This window comes from Poecilia formosa, unplaced genomic scaffold (genome assembly GCF_000485575.1).
Source record: "Poecilia formosa unplaced genomic scaffold, Poecilia_formosa-5.1.2 Scaffold29, whole genome shotgun sequence".
Taxonomy (NCBI): Eukaryota; Metazoa; Chordata; class Actinopteri; order Cyprinodontiformes; family Poeciliidae; genus Poecilia; species Poecilia formosa.
In genome coordinates, this window is record NW_006799968.1 from 1,568,778 (window position 1) to 1,585,476 (window position 16,699).

The 16,699-nt window shown below is 38.9% G+C and overlaps 1 protein-coding gene across 1 annotated transcript; it reads right to left on the reverse strand.

Moving 5' to 3' along the window:
• Positions 1–203: 203 nt before the first annotated feature.
• Positions 204–16,607, reverse strand: LOC107835889 (protein unc-13 homolog B-like). Its single transcript, XM_016669978.1, has 5 exons — positions 16,040–16,607; positions 11,354–11,501; positions 6,100–6,192; positions 3,996–4,155; positions 204–1,939 (listed from the first exon to the last, which is right to left on the reverse strand). Exons 1-5 carry the CDS (start codon positions 16,064–16,066, stop codon positions 1,654–1,656), a joined length of 714 nt encoding a protein of 237 aa, XP_016525464.1. The 5' UTR covers positions 16,067–16,607; the 3' UTR covers positions 204–1,653.
• Between the last annotated feature and the right edge of the window lie 92 nt (positions 16,608–16,699).

Sequence of the window (16,699 nt, forward strand, 5' to 3'; positions counted from 1 at the left end):
AAAAACAATTCAATTAAAAACAAGGGATTACATCTCATAACTGAGATCTGATTGTGGTTTTATGGGGCACTGGCCCCTTTTACCAAATATTCATCATTTATATACTTTTGGCTCAAAGATTGGAACACTATTCAAAATGACCCGAATGTTATAACACTTTTGCACAAACTTTATGCACATAGAAGAAAAGTAGACTTTTTTCCTTTTTTGTTTTTTTTTGTTTTTTACAATATCTCACTAAATATATTTACATGACATACAATTTGCCATCAGTGCAATACATAGGAATGTTGCATATTTACCAAATGTTAGACTCTTTCCTTTATGAAGAAAAATAATTCCAATGATTAAAGTCGAAGTAACCAATGTGTAAAATAACATGTGCAACCTTTATAGTTTTAAACAGCTTCACAGGAAATAAAAAATAATAATAATATCTTAGTACCACCCTATCAACAATCAAAATATCAAGCCTTGGAAAAAAAACAAAACAAAAAAAAAACAAAAAAAAAAAGTAATAGATCACATGTTACATATATGCCTTCATACATGTAATGAATTGCTCTGGTACAAATATTAAATATAACTTTGGCAGTTTATCAGGAACAAAAAAAAAAAGGAAACAATAACAAAGTGGTGTAAGCAATGTCGTGTTAAGCTTGCCTTCCAAAGCTCATGTTCACAGTGGTCGTTCAGGAAGGCTGGAAGCGAAAAAACATAACCTGGAAAACACAAAACAAAACGCTAAAAAATAAAATTCCACTCTTTTATGCTAAGACTGTTAGCACTGGAGGCTCTCGCCAACATTGTCACGGTTATAAAATTACAAACATCTACGAGGGTTTACATAGCAGTCATCGCCATTTAAAAAAAAACAAAAACACACAATCTGACTTCAGGTCGACGTAAAATACAAACAGTTCTGAAAGGCGAGGGACAGGACCCTGCTCGGCGGTCACTGTGGAAACATGGGAAAGACATGATTGAGAAGAAGACATGCACAACAGTGCAGAGTGGAAGAACGGGAAGCCAAACAAATAAATAAATTAATTAATTAATTAAAGCCGAGGGTGCGAAATCAAGACGTCTGCAACAATCAAAACGCCACACGGTCAAAAAATTACTTACACCGGACAAAATAACCGAGCAAATTTCAAACATACTAACTTCACCATAATTCATATATGTTAATTTTGTTGTTTTTGTTTTGTTTTGTTTTTTCACTGGTTTGGCACTTTATTGGAACAAATCTCTGCTCAAAAAGACTAAATGTTGTACAAAAGGTATCCATGTCTCATTACAATAACTCGTAGAATATAGTACTTAATAGTGAGCATACGGTAAGTAAACACTTGTACATACTTTTAGTTTTAAAATGAACATTCCAACAGATGTTTTTACGCACATGCACAAAAAACAAACAAACACGACTCTCGCTCTCGCTGCTTTGCCACTTTGTGGGCCCGCTTCCCTTCTCTTTGGACGAACTTGTTCTGATGCCGCATCCGGCATCTATCGCAAACAACGGCCGCGCGACTGCGCTCTCTCTATTCCCCACCCCACATCTATCCGATCTGAAGACGACACGACTCTTAATACTGCATTTTTTTTTGTTTTGTTTTTTTGTTTTGTTTTTGCCTAATTTACTCCGGACTATGACACTTCCTCCGCTGATCGGGCGTCCGTCTTGAGACGCACAAACTCTTTGGCCACCTCGTCGTTGGTCCTTTGAGAAAGTATCCTCATGATGGTGAGGCCCGTTTCGTCCATGGTGATGCTCTTTACCAGCGGGTAGCAGGCCGAGCAGCTGCCCTTTTCCGCCAGCTCCCGGAGCGGGATGACCGTCATGCCGATGATGCGGTCCTCGCGGGCAAAGCAGTAATCCTTCACCGAGACGTGGAGCTCGTAGACCTCCGGACCGTGTTCGTTACTCAGAATACTGAAAGAGATGAGCGGACCACAGAGTTTAGGGTAAAGAGCCCAAAAATGAAGAGCAGCACTACTTCAACATAGTTTTACTCAAGTAGAAATAAAAAAAAGAAAAGAAGAATAAACATTTCTTCTAAACAGGAGCAGAAATTGGGTCTTAAATTTGAGAAAGATTACTGGGATAAAGTAACTGACTGGATTTGTACATCATTGTCTTGTGCAAGGTTTCTTCCCTTATTCAGTTTTAAGACAGTATACAGATTTCATTTATTAAAATCAAGACTAAAAAAAAATAAAAAAATACATCACACATTTTGTGATCTTATTTGTAGCTGTAATGGATTTGAGTTGCATGTAGCTGCAGACGGCCCTCAAAGTTTTCATAGCTGATACACATTCAACAAATGTCAAATTTTCCAAACATCGCCGTTTTGGTGCGGCACAATAGCAGAAATTTTTGTTTTTATTTTATGAATTAATACAAGAAACTCAAACAAACAAACAAAAAAAAAAACCTCATTCATTGACCCTTCAGAATCAGTCAATGTAGATCCAAAATTTCCAGTAATAAAGCTGGAATAATGAAACAAAATGTTCCTAGGAATTTGAAATTAATGTAAGGAAGTCAGATTGTTCACACCAATCTGACTTGTAAGACTGAATGTAATATGGCTGCTTTTAATATAAAACACACTGGCTGACAATAAAAAGCAGATACTATCCATTTCTGATGTTTTGTGCTCTATTAATACAATCCAATCATACGGATATATTAAAGTCTTCACTTTTATGCACATTGGTGTTTATGATGAAGTAAATACCAATATGCCTGAACAACTCCTAATGGGCTGTAAAACCTTATTGCGCAACGTCACAGTTTCTTTATTCATATTTACCTTGGAAGCAATTAATACCAATCTGCTCTGAAATCTGCATCAGAGCAAAGCAAAAACAGGTTTTTTTCTTTTTTTTTTTTTGGGGGGGACGCTGGCATTCGTCTCTGTTCCCAGTTGGATTTAATGTCAGTAAGCAATCATGACTGGATGACATTTTTCCTGTGAAAAGGTTCCCTGTTATACGCATGACAATGATGAGACAATGGAGTCATGTTCAGCCACTGAACGTCTCCACTTAGACCAAACATTTGGCAGCCAAGTCTTCTAGATCGCTCACATCGTGGCTGAAAAAAAGCCAAGAGTGTTTGCATTTTATCAGAAAAATGGTGAGCTAATCTATTTCATCCTAGCAGCATAAACCATATACAACTGAAGAAAATGACATACAATTGAGCTCAAGGCTCAATTATTGTCTTCCCAGATCTGAGGTCCTTTTGATGCATCAGAGTAACTGGACTACCCCGGGATGTTGGGCCTCCAAGGCCCAGAGTCGTTTAGAACCAGGCTGCTTCAGTTGGTCGGGTCAAGCTTTGGAAACATTTGCACCCCAGAAAATAAGGTCAGTAAACTACATAAGCTTACTGAATGCGAAGGTTATTCATCTCCAATGGCACAGCCATATTTCAACATGACATTACTGGGTGCACTGAGCTACAATAGTGAAAAGAGCATGAAACAGGCAGAGAAGCTTTTTTTAGTCTCCAAACTTACAGGTAATTTGAGGATTTTTGGGATGTGCTGAAGACTTCTAGTGTAAAAATTTTTTAAACGTTGTCAACAATATCACGAAAAGATGGGGGTGGTGTTTGTGTTTTTTACAAGTTAGTGACATGCAGTAAATTCTGGCTTTTTGAATCGTGGTTTTACGTCGCCTGGCTCGGCTTTCTGCTTTGCAGGCTGCATTTGAAGACTTCAGTCCTCTTCAAATAGCTGCTCCTTAAATTTTGTTGTTGTTGTTTAAAGCAGAAATACATTAGGGACTTATAATTAGGATTCTCGTTAAACCTTAAGTTAGATCCTCCCAGTGAGGTAATAAAGGGACAGGTGGAAACAGCTCAAAGAACTCCTCAATTACAGCTGCATCATATTTAGACAAAAAAAAAAAAAACACAGAAAAAAAACAAAGGACAAACCTTTATAAGCCTTTATCAAACAGAGTTTGATACTCACTACTGGAATGTTTCATTGTACTTTGGCGACCAGTTGTTGTTCTTGGTCTTGGTGCTAAATTTGCGCTTCTTGTCAGCGAGATGTGGACCAATGGCGTTGACCTCCACAAACGGCCGGAACATGGCGTTGGTCTGCCACGTGAGGTTGTTTATTCCAACCACTGAAATGAAGAAGAAATAATTGCAGAATCAACAAAACAAAACAAACAAAAACGAAAAACACAGCGGTGAATTTAAAAATTTGATATTTCTCCAGTAACTGAATGTAGAGTGGGAGCTATCGCTGAGAAAAGAAGAGTCAAAGTTGGATTTTTTGTTTTCCCAGTATCATTGAAGTGGTTTTAAGATGAAGACAGAAGAACAATGGAGATGTAAGCTGCTGTTTAAAAAGTACTTTCTAAGACATGTCAAATCATTGTTACAGTTTATTCAGGTGGTGAGAGAAACCAAGGCTTTAAACCAGCAATAGAAAAAGCATAAGCCTAGCAAACATGCTCTGTTTTACCTTTTTCCACTCTTTTTCTTATCGTATATGACATATTAAAAAAAAAAAATCCTATTCTTGTACTGCTAAAAAGTAAAACAGCAGAAAAATAAATAAAAACCACTGGGAATTGGAACTGTTTGGTCAGAGCATCATGGTTCTTTTGACAGACTAATATGAAGAGCTGTTGGTTTAGTTAACCGCACATTTGCACCGGTGCTTAGCATTTATGTTTCAACTCAACATAGGAAAGTGAAAGTGATGGAATAACTTATTGTCTGATTAATTCAATTTGGGGGCCCCTGAACGTATTGAAATTACTGCTCACATGGAGAGTTTAATCCTTCATTATGAACCAAACAATACACAACATGGAGAAAAATAATGTGCCTAACTTATTGGTGCAGCAGGACACTGTGAATACATTAAGCTAGCTGTCTATGCACCATTCAATACATCTAAATCAACACACACACACACACTTCAAAAATGTTCAGGAAATCCCATCTTCAGGGATTAGCTAAAAATGTAATAATTTTGTCTTGTTTTAAAAACAATAGGACAGCTGCTCGATATCGCCTCTTAAGACAGTTCATATCAGGAAAGCTTACTTTTTTTTTGCAGGAATTATGCTTTCATATTTTCGTACAACATAATAATATAGTGTCAGCTAATGTCACAGTTCGTAGGTCAAAGATGTACAAAGTCTGGAGATGTAAAATTGCCCACAAAATTCAGATTGTTGCATCTCTGGAATAGTGATTTCATTAATATAGAGTTACGATACAACACAAAGACAAGCTGATAAACTGAAGTTTGGTTTAATCTCAACCAAACACAAATAGACACCTTATAAAGCACAGAGCCATGAAATGTTAACTGGAAACTCAATAAACAACAACCAGCAGCTCCTAAAACAGCAATATTATTTTCCACTTAGTACACCGTGCAAGTATGTTAACGCGGTAACGCTACTGTGAGATTACTTAAATAATATCACATCAAACACGTCCAGTCTTTATGAGCAAACTCTGAAATTCACATAATAGGAATCAAACATTAAAAATATAAAGACATATTTATTAGCGCCCACATTTTAGAATCTGTCTTAAAGAACCTTTCGGACTTGAAAGTAACCGCGGTAAATGGAGCTCAGAACATCGATACGCAAAAAACTAACAAGTAAACTGTTTGCCTATTCATCATCTTGGTTGAACGCGTAAACATTTGCTACTATATCCCGACGAGATCCGTCAGAATATCAAATTGTTAAAGTGGTGAGACGCCGGTACGGCAGAAGAAGTCATCATGTCAGGATTGGAGTCATCTCCATTTAATTGCAATAAACCCAACAGCTGTTCAAATGTTTCAAAATAAATACTGCTGTGCTAGCTCTGTGACAAAACACACACACTTATAAATAAGGTTGAGTTTAATGCAAGCTACCAGGCCCGTGTCTGAAACAGTTACAGTCTTCAGCGCGATTACTTCAACCTGAAGTGTTTTCCACCTTCGGTTTCTGTCTGCAGGGACAGTTTCCAGCCGAGACGCTCCCGTTAGGAGCGGGACGGCAGAGAAACACTTGTGATTCTTCGGGCCCCGAGCGTGGGAGGACGCTTACCCTTAACGCTGATTTTGTGTTCTCCTGTGCCAGGGTGAGAGACGAGAGTCACTTGCATCGACACCTCCCCCACGGATCCGTTGGATGACTGACCTGGAGACACACCAAAAACAGCAACGGGAACATTGGAGGGAGGCATGAAGAAAACCGGAGTGGAACGGCGGGGAAGAGAGGCGGAGAGGATGCCAGGAAGAGCAGAAAGACGGAGAGGAGACGCCAGCAAACAATCCAAACCTGTGGGTGAAGCTTTTTTTTTTTTTATAAATGTATATAGATGAGATATCCAGAAATATCTCCTCAGAGCTGTGTATAAACACCTCTCCATGTCGAAGCAGAAAGATTATGACGTGAAGGATAGACTAGATTATACTCCAATCGCAAAAGAAAAGCAAACGCTGCCAGGCTTTGACTTCAGGCAAAACAAAAACAGACAGAAAAAAATAAAAACAGGACTGAACCGTAATGTGTTTGTTGTGAAAAGGAATGGAGCAGCAGATGGAAAACACGAGGTAAACTACATAAATATAATATCCCACGTCAAGAAATGATCACAGTGGAGATGAAAAGGAATAGAAATGATCTTTACTGTACGGTGCTGCATAAAAACGTCGTCTTTTCAGCTACTTTCAGATTTTCTCACATTTCAGCGGCACACTTCAATGTATTTTATAGCGAGTTTATGCAACAGATAAATACAAAGTAGAACATAATTTTGAAAAGGAAGGAAAATCATTGTTTTTCAAAAATGATTCTGAAAACGGTGGGATTTATTTGCATCCAGCCTCATTTCACACCCGATAACTTGTGTGGCCCACAACACCCCCCTATCAGTAAACAGAACTGGGCTGTTTGTATTTTAGTCGTGATAAAGAAGGAATAAAGTTTGGGAGAAATGCAACGCAGAGCCAGCTTTTATCTGCTCATTTTACCACTGCTTAATCAATCACACAGAAACGGAGAGATTATCTCACTTCTGCAAATCCACTGCAGCGTTGCCTTCCACTCAATTATAAGGGACAGTTACTTTTATTTTGCTCTAAAACACTCCTAAAAACACTTTATGGAGCCAGAAAAAAATACATTTTTCTTTTGAAAAGGAGATAATTAATCGTTCTTTTTTTTGTTTGTTTGTTTTAAGCTGTAGTGAAACAAAATATAAACATTATTTAAAGTTTTTGAAGGAAAAAAGCACAAAACTGTTCAAACAAAAGAAGTTGTACGAAATAAATGTTGAAAAATCAAACTAACAGCACTTTATTTGAGCACTACTGACAGAAAAAGTTTGATTTTTATTCTGCTGTTAGTGTCACTCTGTTTCGAGACTTTTATGCAGATAATCTGTAAAAAAAAAAAAAATACAAATCATAAGCGCTAATTAAAACGAACCGTTTTATTACCTTTACATACAAAACACAAATCAAGTTCATAGTGGTGGCAGCATAATGCTTTAGGAATATTTTCTTCTACAGGTCATTTGATGACAATATGGCTGCCGCTACAAACAGAGCAACCGAGAAGAAAACCAGTGTTGGAACAGAGGCAGGACAACATTAGACCAACAACCACAACGTTTAGATATAATGTTTAACACTGTGATGCGAAAAAAAAGTGAAAAGGTTCAACAGGTACAATATTGGAAAATGAGTTTATGCCATAAACATGACTTAGCACCCGTCATGAAGATGGAGTTTTCATTGTTTACGATTGTCGTCATGAAGAGTCATTCGCTAAATAATGACACTTCTAATGCAAACTTGACCATTTTAATGGACTTTGATGCAAGTTTTAATGTAACTCTACATTAAAAGCGTCATTTTTTTTTTTTTTTACCGAATGATTTCATAACAGTCGTAAACATTCATGAAGACTCCTTCGTGTTGTTGTTATGTCACGTTTGTCATGCAAGTCTTGTGCACAACCTTACAAATAAAATGTTACCAATTTATTTTTACAACAGCATGAAGGTGATGAACCAGGAAGTGAAACCAACCAGTCGAGAGAGAACCGAAGCGCCGACCTCAAGGAGGAAACATCTATTCAGGCAGCGTCCGTCACGCCTTAGGTACAGTTTGATCAAAGAGGGACGGGCGATTGCGAAGAGTTTCTGTGTAATTTGGGGGAGCTCCGCCCATTTCAGCTGTCTTACTGTTTTCACCGAGATCGGTTAGAAAGAAAACAACAAATTTTACACATTTTGGTTAAAAGGTCCCATGTGTTCTTTAACAAAATAACAGATAATTTAATAAATAAGCAGACGGAGTAGAAATAGAGTGGGATTAATGTCCCACATGGAAGATAAAAAAATAAAAATAAAAAATAAAAAAGCAAAGGTAGTTACGACACAACGGTGAGCCGGGTCGGGAGTTTAACTGAGAAAAAGTGGTAATATAGAAAAAAAAAACAGATAAGTAAAGATGAGATGTTGATTAGATCTGTATTTTTTGCACTAATATTATTCCCTCTCCATATTCACAGTTATTAAATGTTTGGGCTTTTAGCTGTAGACCATTTAAATGAGATGACTGTAAATTAAAGTATTTATAAGTGGCTGTTAAACTTCACCTCAATAAATCTGCAGTTTCACTGATGATTTCATTTCATTAATTTAAAAAATATTAAACGTATGACTATAGATTCATTACAAATGTATAAAGATTGTTCACTTATAATAAAAAAACAAAAACAAATTCAGTTTCTTAGAAAACATAAGATTTTGAAACAGAAACCTCAGCCTCTACAAACACTCAATATGAGGTGATTCATTTCAAAAGAGAATTCCTGAACAAGACGATCTTTTCATGACGTCCTAATTCACGGAGACCGCGACACCGTGAGAGCGACTTTGACAGAACCAAACCAGAAACAATCTGCCGTCACCGTCGGAGCACAGGGGCGGCTGATTAATGAAAACGGCGCCATGGGACACGCCGCCGCTGCCGTAAAGCCCCGTCGAGCACAACTCCCTACCTGAGGACATCTTTACTGGACCGCCGCAGATAAAGAGTGACAGCGCGGCGAGAAATCTGTGACGGGGTCGAAATGGGATGAGAGACGGGTGAGGCAGAGGAAGGTGTGGAGGGGGGAAGGAGGAACACGGAGCAAACTCGAAATAGCACTGGGCGAAAAAGCCGCGCAAACCCGGCCCCATCTGCCAGTCAGGCTGGTTGGCCTGCTGGCTGCCAGACAAGCCTCCTCCCGCAGCCTTTCTGCTTCCTTGTAGAGCGTTCTGCAAGGCTAAGCGCACTGAGGCAAGCAGGAGCTATGAGCTTCGATGCCCCACTGGGCCGCAAGTCCCTCGTGGGGCTATTTGGACACCTGAGGGGATTTCTGCCTTGTTATGTAGAGTTATAGCAGTGGGGGTTTGGGGAGGGGGGGGGAGGTCTATGCAAAGGCAGAAAAAAAATGAGACAACAATAAATGAGGTCAATGATGAGAAGGAGAAACCCGCAGCACAGGGGATTTTAAGATTTGCATTAACGCATTTGTCAAAAAGCGGCGCTTCGAATATTAATATAAAAAAAAAACATGGAAAAAAAAGAATGGAATTAAATATCTGAGGCTAACGGAGCGCAAATGACTCTTTTCACAGTGGAATAGATGGATGGTGCGAAGACGGGAAGGGATGAAAACAGATGCCTAACGATGATACGAACGCTACGACGTAACTACAGCTGAGACCGATGGGATCGACTGGACTTGCAGCAATCAATTTCAAACGGCGGAGCTTAAACTAAAAACAAACGGAGGAAAAATGGTGCCGTTCTCAGGCAGACGTTAGAGAGACACGGAGAATAACAGCGAACACTAAATATTCTCTCGCTGAGCCACTTCGCACGCTATATATGGATATTTACTATCAGGCGCCAAATGAAAGTATCATCTACACATCACAATCTGTCTTCTGTTTTCACATTCATTCTGCTACTTCCAACATGGTTTATTGTTTATTTATTTATTATTATAGTAGCTTCCTTGGAGCCTGAATCTAAGCACTGTGTTTTTAAGCGCAATGTTCCAAAACTTTCATTCAGTTTATTTTATTTGGAGCAGGGGTGTCAAACTCATTTTCGTTTTGGGTCAAATCGAGACCATGAATGCTCTTAAAGGGCCGGTAGGGCCAGAATGTATTGAAAAGAAAAAAGTCGTTCATAAAACTGTTAAAATATCATCCATCCATCCATCCATCCATCCATTTTCCTTCACCCTTGTCCCTCAGTGGGGTCAGGAGGGGTGCTGGTGCCTATCTCCAGCTCACGTTCCGGGCGAGAGGCGGGGTACACCCTGGACAGGTCGCCAGTCTGTCGCAGGTTAAAATATCAACATATCCTTAAAATTAAATAATATTAGTGAATATTTTGTGGTTCTTTTTGTGATTTTTTTTGCAGTAAAAATCAAAGTGTTTGTGGTACTAATTTGGAAATACTTGCGAATATTTGAGCTTATTTACGACAATAAATGTGAACTTTTTACATAGATCATGGACTATAATCTGATATTATTTAAGGCTGAACCAGCGGCTTAGTACAAGTAAAACAGTTTTTCACTATTTTTGAGAAAAATCTGCAATAAACTCCCCAATTATGCATTAGCGCAAAAAAAAAAAAGTGTCGGTGTTTGTTGATTTTGGTGTGATTTTCCAAGATAATTCTCAAGAAACTGGAGGGTCTGAATGATATAATTTGGCAGAAAGCACAAACTGCATTGATTTGACTGAAATCATGATATTCAAGCACACTTAGTGTTAAGCCTGGACTCTAGAGGGCCACGTAAACAGCTACGGCGGCCTGAATTTGGCCCACGGGCCTCGAGTTTGACGTGATTTAGAGCGAAATTGCAATAAATATCGTCTCAAGCGCAACGTAATCGGACTAATCCAGATATACTGAATATGGAGCATGGTGGCATGTAACACACATTCAGCTTCTATGCACCACAAACCTGGAACAAACTTCCAGTAAACTGCAAAAGAACCGAAACACCGATTTAAATCAAGGCTAAAAACTCACTTGCTTAGAATGACCTTTGACTCGTAGTAACTAGAACATTGACCAGTATATGTTTGATATGTTTGCTTGAATATTTTGATGATGGCATTTGACAAAAAATGTAATGTTTATTGCCGTTTCATAAGTGGTTACTGTACTATGTTTCTTTTTTGAACTGCCTTGTTCCTGAAAAGTGCTATACAAACAAACTTAACTATTGATTAGGGGGTGAGGGGGAAGTTATTGAAAGACATTGTCCGAGTCCTTACCTTGAGAGTTTTGGGTGCATATATATTTTTTGATCAAGGCATCTGTAGGTTGAGTGTAAAGGCTGAGAGCGTATTTGAGCGATTTCATGTCAGGGCTCTTTTCCAGGAAGGTTTTCTTCAGTCCGTTCCCACCAGCATGGAAGTATTGCTGCAAGAAAAGATGAGAGACGCCCATTACGCCAGGCTCTTCAAAGGGAACGTAGGATTTAAAAAAAAATAAAAAATTCAAAAAGAAAACCTCTTCAGCTGTTTTGCACAGCAGCAAGTTGCAAATGGCCGATAAATAAGACAGGATTATATGCATTTTCAAATGTGCATTTTCAAACTCAAGAAGCACACACACACACACACACACACAAAAAAACCTAACAAAAACAGTAATAGCTACTTCGCTAGCTAATTACTAAGTATTTGAATCTGCTGCCTAGATGGCTGAAGTGCTTTTGGTGCTGATAAGTCTGGTGGCCGGGGATAAACAAAGCTTGCTCTCTTTTGAAACGCTGCCCCCACTCCTACGTGTGAAAAGTGGGCGGACAGATGAAGTCAGACCTGATTAGGAAACAAAGTTTGGGAGAGAGAGAACATTGGAACTTGGAGACAGATCTGTGGGAACGCTCTGTGTTGTGGTTTTGCTTTGAACAAGTAATTAATTGTAAGAAAAAACAAAAACCTAAAATGTCAAATGTCAACTATTAAAGAAACATGAAGATGAAAGAGTGTTGCCATGTCCATGTTAAAGGTGCAGTGCAATGGGCTTTCCAGCCACATAGTATCATTTTATAGTACACATGTTAACTAAATGTCATCTTAAAAATCCTGTATGAATCAAATATGGCTTAAAAGAAATTTGACATTGTAACTGAACACTTTGAAATTGGGTCTCTGTCTCTTTAAGAAAGTCCTGCTTTTTCCAACACTTTGCCATCACAACATCGTTCCTCCATTAACCCTTTAACGTTTTCACCTGCGATGTACTAAGAAGTAGCTCCTATAATGAGCTCAGTGGATGTGCAGCTCCACCACTTTTTGCTAATTGCTGCTGCTAGTCTGAAGGAGCCGAGTGAGGAAGTCGTGGGGGAGAGCTGCATCCAGCTGAATGGTTGCCACGGGAGATTCAAGGATTTCTCCAACATGCATGAAAGAATCCAGGCGACACTCCGGGCATGTTTTTAATGAGGGAATAACATTATAACTTGATGTAAAGCTCAAAAAAGTTGATTTTAAATAACACTGTCTCTTTAATAGAAATACGAGTAAAAGAAGAAAGCGTGGCCAATAAAGGCGCACAAGCAACAGAGATAATAGGAGCCATGACAGGACGGTAAAGGAAACCCTCATTCAATAGTTTATAGGAGCTGGAATCAATTCTTCAAGAGCCACCAAACACAAATGTATCCAGGACACAGACTGTGACCGCCATGTTCCTGATGTGAGGCTCCGCTGAACAGGCTAAGAAACCTGTCACCTCTGGGTGAGACGATTAGGAGAGAAACGGGGAGGATTGGTGCTCTGGTTCTGTTTTCAAGTGAAGGTAAATTTACCCATTTCCTTGAGAATCAAGTTTCCAGAGTTACAAAGAGTGAAAAAGCCAAGTTATTTAAGGCCCAGTGTGACGTTTGCACAGTCAGTGATAATTCAGTGTCCGTGTCACCAGTATCCTGGTGTTTCTGCTTTGTTTGGTTTTTGTTTTTTTAGCAGCTTTGGCTTCCCTAACACCTCAGCAGAGCCACAAGCTGATTGCCTCCATGCCTCCCCACACTGTTGACCATAAATCAAGCCAAAGGAGCTCCAACCAAGTGTTCCAAGTGTTGGGTGACTGTAGCGTTCAGAAAATGAATGGACTTTTCTGTAGGCTGACATTTTTGTTTTGTGATGTTTTTTTTGTTGTTGTTGTTGTCAAATTTTCTGACTAACTCAAATTTGAGGGTTTGACCTTAGCTGAAAGTCACAGTAATTACAATGAACATTAAACTTGACATTTAAAACTCCGTGAGAAATGTACGTCGTGTAAGAGTTTCACTGTTTCAGCTCAACTGAAATGAAATAAAATCAAAATTTATATTCTCAGACACTGAAGTTCCACATCTACCACAGGCTCTGGGCAGAAAAAAAAGAAGCAACAAACCCATAAAGTCAACCTGGCAACCAGCATCTGAGCTGCATCTTCATCACACTTGGCAACACCAGCCCAGGCAAGATGTCTGTAAATATTTGATCTCTTTTCCTGCTGTCCTGTCAGGGCTCCTGTTATTCCAGCACAGTAGGAGGCGCCGTGTTCTTACCCATGAACGCCTCACGAGTCATAAAATAAGACCAACATGTTAACTACAAAATGATCTGATGTGCAAGGAGGTGGAGGGAAAACATGACTGAGGATTTAATAGGAGCTACGCTCATGCATGTTGGATTATTTCAAAAGATTTCTTTTTTTTCGGCTTGGTTGTCTGCTTGCATCATATAAATTTGGCTTTTCTACTTTTAGGCGGTGCTATAAAGTTTCACTTGATTTGCTCAGTATGTCTCCACACCAATGAAGGTAAATCCTAAGGAGAACCAGCGTCTGTCTGCAGAAATCGTGCCTTCGTCTCTGAGCTGAGTTCCCCCCCCCCCTGCAGTCTATTGCAGTTTTAACCAACGATGAAAAGCTGCTGTTTTATCACTGGCACAGGAAAAATAAATAAATAAAAAATCATTTTAAAGATAAGCATTGCTACATATTGGAATACGTGTCATTTTTCCCAGCTGGGAACTGACATGGTTCTGCCTGTGGCTTTAAAGGCAGACAAGTCACTGGCCTAAAATATCAACCTGCCTCTGGCAAAAACACAGAGCAAAAAAAAACCCACATCTCTGTTTTCTCTACTTTTCATCCACTCTTTGCTTTTCATGCCAGACCTCTGTGAGTTCCTCCATCCATCCATATACACAAAAAAAGTATTGGAAACTACAAATGTGGATCCCAAAATTACAGCTTTAAAGCAACTTGTTTCTTCTGACAGGAGGTGATGTGATTTACTTTTTGGACCTGTCAAGCTGAGGTCCTGACTTGACTGTGATAGTTTGTGGAGGGAAGCTAAAGATCATGGTGAGGGGAGGCAGGACTCCTGACCTCAAAGCTGATCAGCAATAACCGCAAGGGCTTAATCGCTGTGAAAGATTTCTTTTATTGATTATCGGAGGAGGGCATAAATGATTTTCGATGACATTTTTAATAAGATGTATATAAAACAAAAAACAAACAAAAAAACCCCACTTGACTACCAAAACATTTATTTACTGCTGCAGAAATATCTTCAAAAGTAGTAAAGTTTTGATGCAAGCCAGTGGTTTGTGGTGGCCATTTTAATTGTCTATTGCTTTCCAACATAAAACTAACACCTCTAAATGTTAAGCTAACAGTTAGACAACTTATTCATTCGTCATGGAGAAGGACTGGCAAGAAATTATTGAGGTATTGCTGATTGGAGACTATGTGACTTTGGACCACTAGGGGGCAGTACAAAGTGACACACTAAAAACCAATGAAATTGCTTATATTCCATCAACACCCACAGATATAGAAGGAAGCGGTTAACATGCATTAAAAGGCTGAGCTAACTCAACCTTTTAATGCATGTAAGGGCTAAAAAAGTAAAAATAAATAAATAAATAAATAAATAAAAAATGTTCTGGTCGACCTGAAACAGCCGTTAAAGAGACGCACGTCCAACGTTGGCTGTGATGGAGTTCAAAGCCGAGTCAGCGTTTCTCCACAACAACTCTCAGGTCACAGTTCAAAGAGGAAGATGAAGGAGGAATTATTGAGCCGCCGTTAAACGGGCCACATATAGAGCCTTTTATGAGTGCGTTCATTCATTTTACCCCCCATTAGTTCTTCTTTTTTTTTTTCAGGTTTAAAGGTCAGTCTGGATGAAATATTGCCAGTGACATAATCACTGAGAGAATGAAAGTGTGTGTGAGCGACTTGGTTTATGGTTTTATTTATTTTTTGGTTGTTGTTGATCCACTAAAGCTAATATTTTCTGCAGATTTCTCATAAGGTTGGTCTCATTACACCATGAAAATATGTGTATTATATATAAACGCCAATATTTACAACAGGTTTTTTTTTTTTTTTTTCAATGAATTGAATCCTTCCTATTTTGCGTTGAATGCAGCGTCACATTGCATACTGCAGCCCCTGGAGATATTTATGTGATCAGATCGTTCTCGTTAATTTTCCAGAGCTCAGATGCCGTTCTCATTTGGCGAGAAAAAAAAGAAGAGTCCCAATGACGTGACTGATCTAAACCTGCAGGTAGTTTCTATGGTGACGGTAAAAATCAATTAGTTTTCATGATGCAGCGAGCACTTCACCACAGCTTTCTTTTTTATCTATATAGAGCTGAGCCTTCAATCTGCCTTCCACCCAGTGTTGCAATTGCTTTTCCCCCCCCCCCATTATTAGAAGGTGCGAAGATCCGTCACTGTGAAGGTTTTTATTACATCCTTTAGATGGATGTATTCATATAGGATCTGAGGCTCTACATAAACATTAACTGCTTCTTGCATCTATAATTCTGATTGACTCATTTGCATACTTTTGGTTTTGTTTTTGTTTCTTTTGCATCTACTTTGCTGCTTTTTAAAGGTCATCTTCAGACTTTCAGTGCCACCTTTTTTCTTTTAACTCAGCAGAAAACTTACCTTGATTGTGGGAAGCACAAGGTCCATGGCGGCACATTGGCGAGGCGTCAGACTTCTGGTGTCCTCTCGGATGACATGCTCCTGGAGGGACACCGAGGTGAGCAGAGCAGAGCAGCGAGGAGGAAAACAACATCACATTCATACACTCTCAGCTTCGAGATGCTTACCGCTGTCATGGTAATAACTATCATTTACGCCGATAAACTTCACCCCTCTTACATCAGAGTGCTAAAAATCTATTTTAATCATGAAAAATGTTTTCGTCGATTCTAATTGGAGCTTTCCTGACCTCCGAATTGACTGCAGTAAATAAGTTCTGGCACCACTTTATTTCCCAGGTGTCGGTACTCCTTACGCTGCACAACCACCAGAATGCGATAAATGTTTTATGAAATAGGAAGACGGAGAAACTGAAGTACTGAAGTAATCGCTGCCGCGATGCTCGGCCAAATTTTTAGCCGCGTCCAAAGAATACGGACAGTCCATAAAGTTTTGCATGAGACCGACTCTGAATGTTAGAGAAAAATCAATATCAATTTAAAAGATACATATTCAGGGTGCGAGAGTTTTGTCTCTCACCCCTCAGGAGGAAAAAATAATAATAATAAAAAAAAAAAAAATTTTAAAATTTTTTCCAAAAAAAAAAAAAAAAAAAAAAAA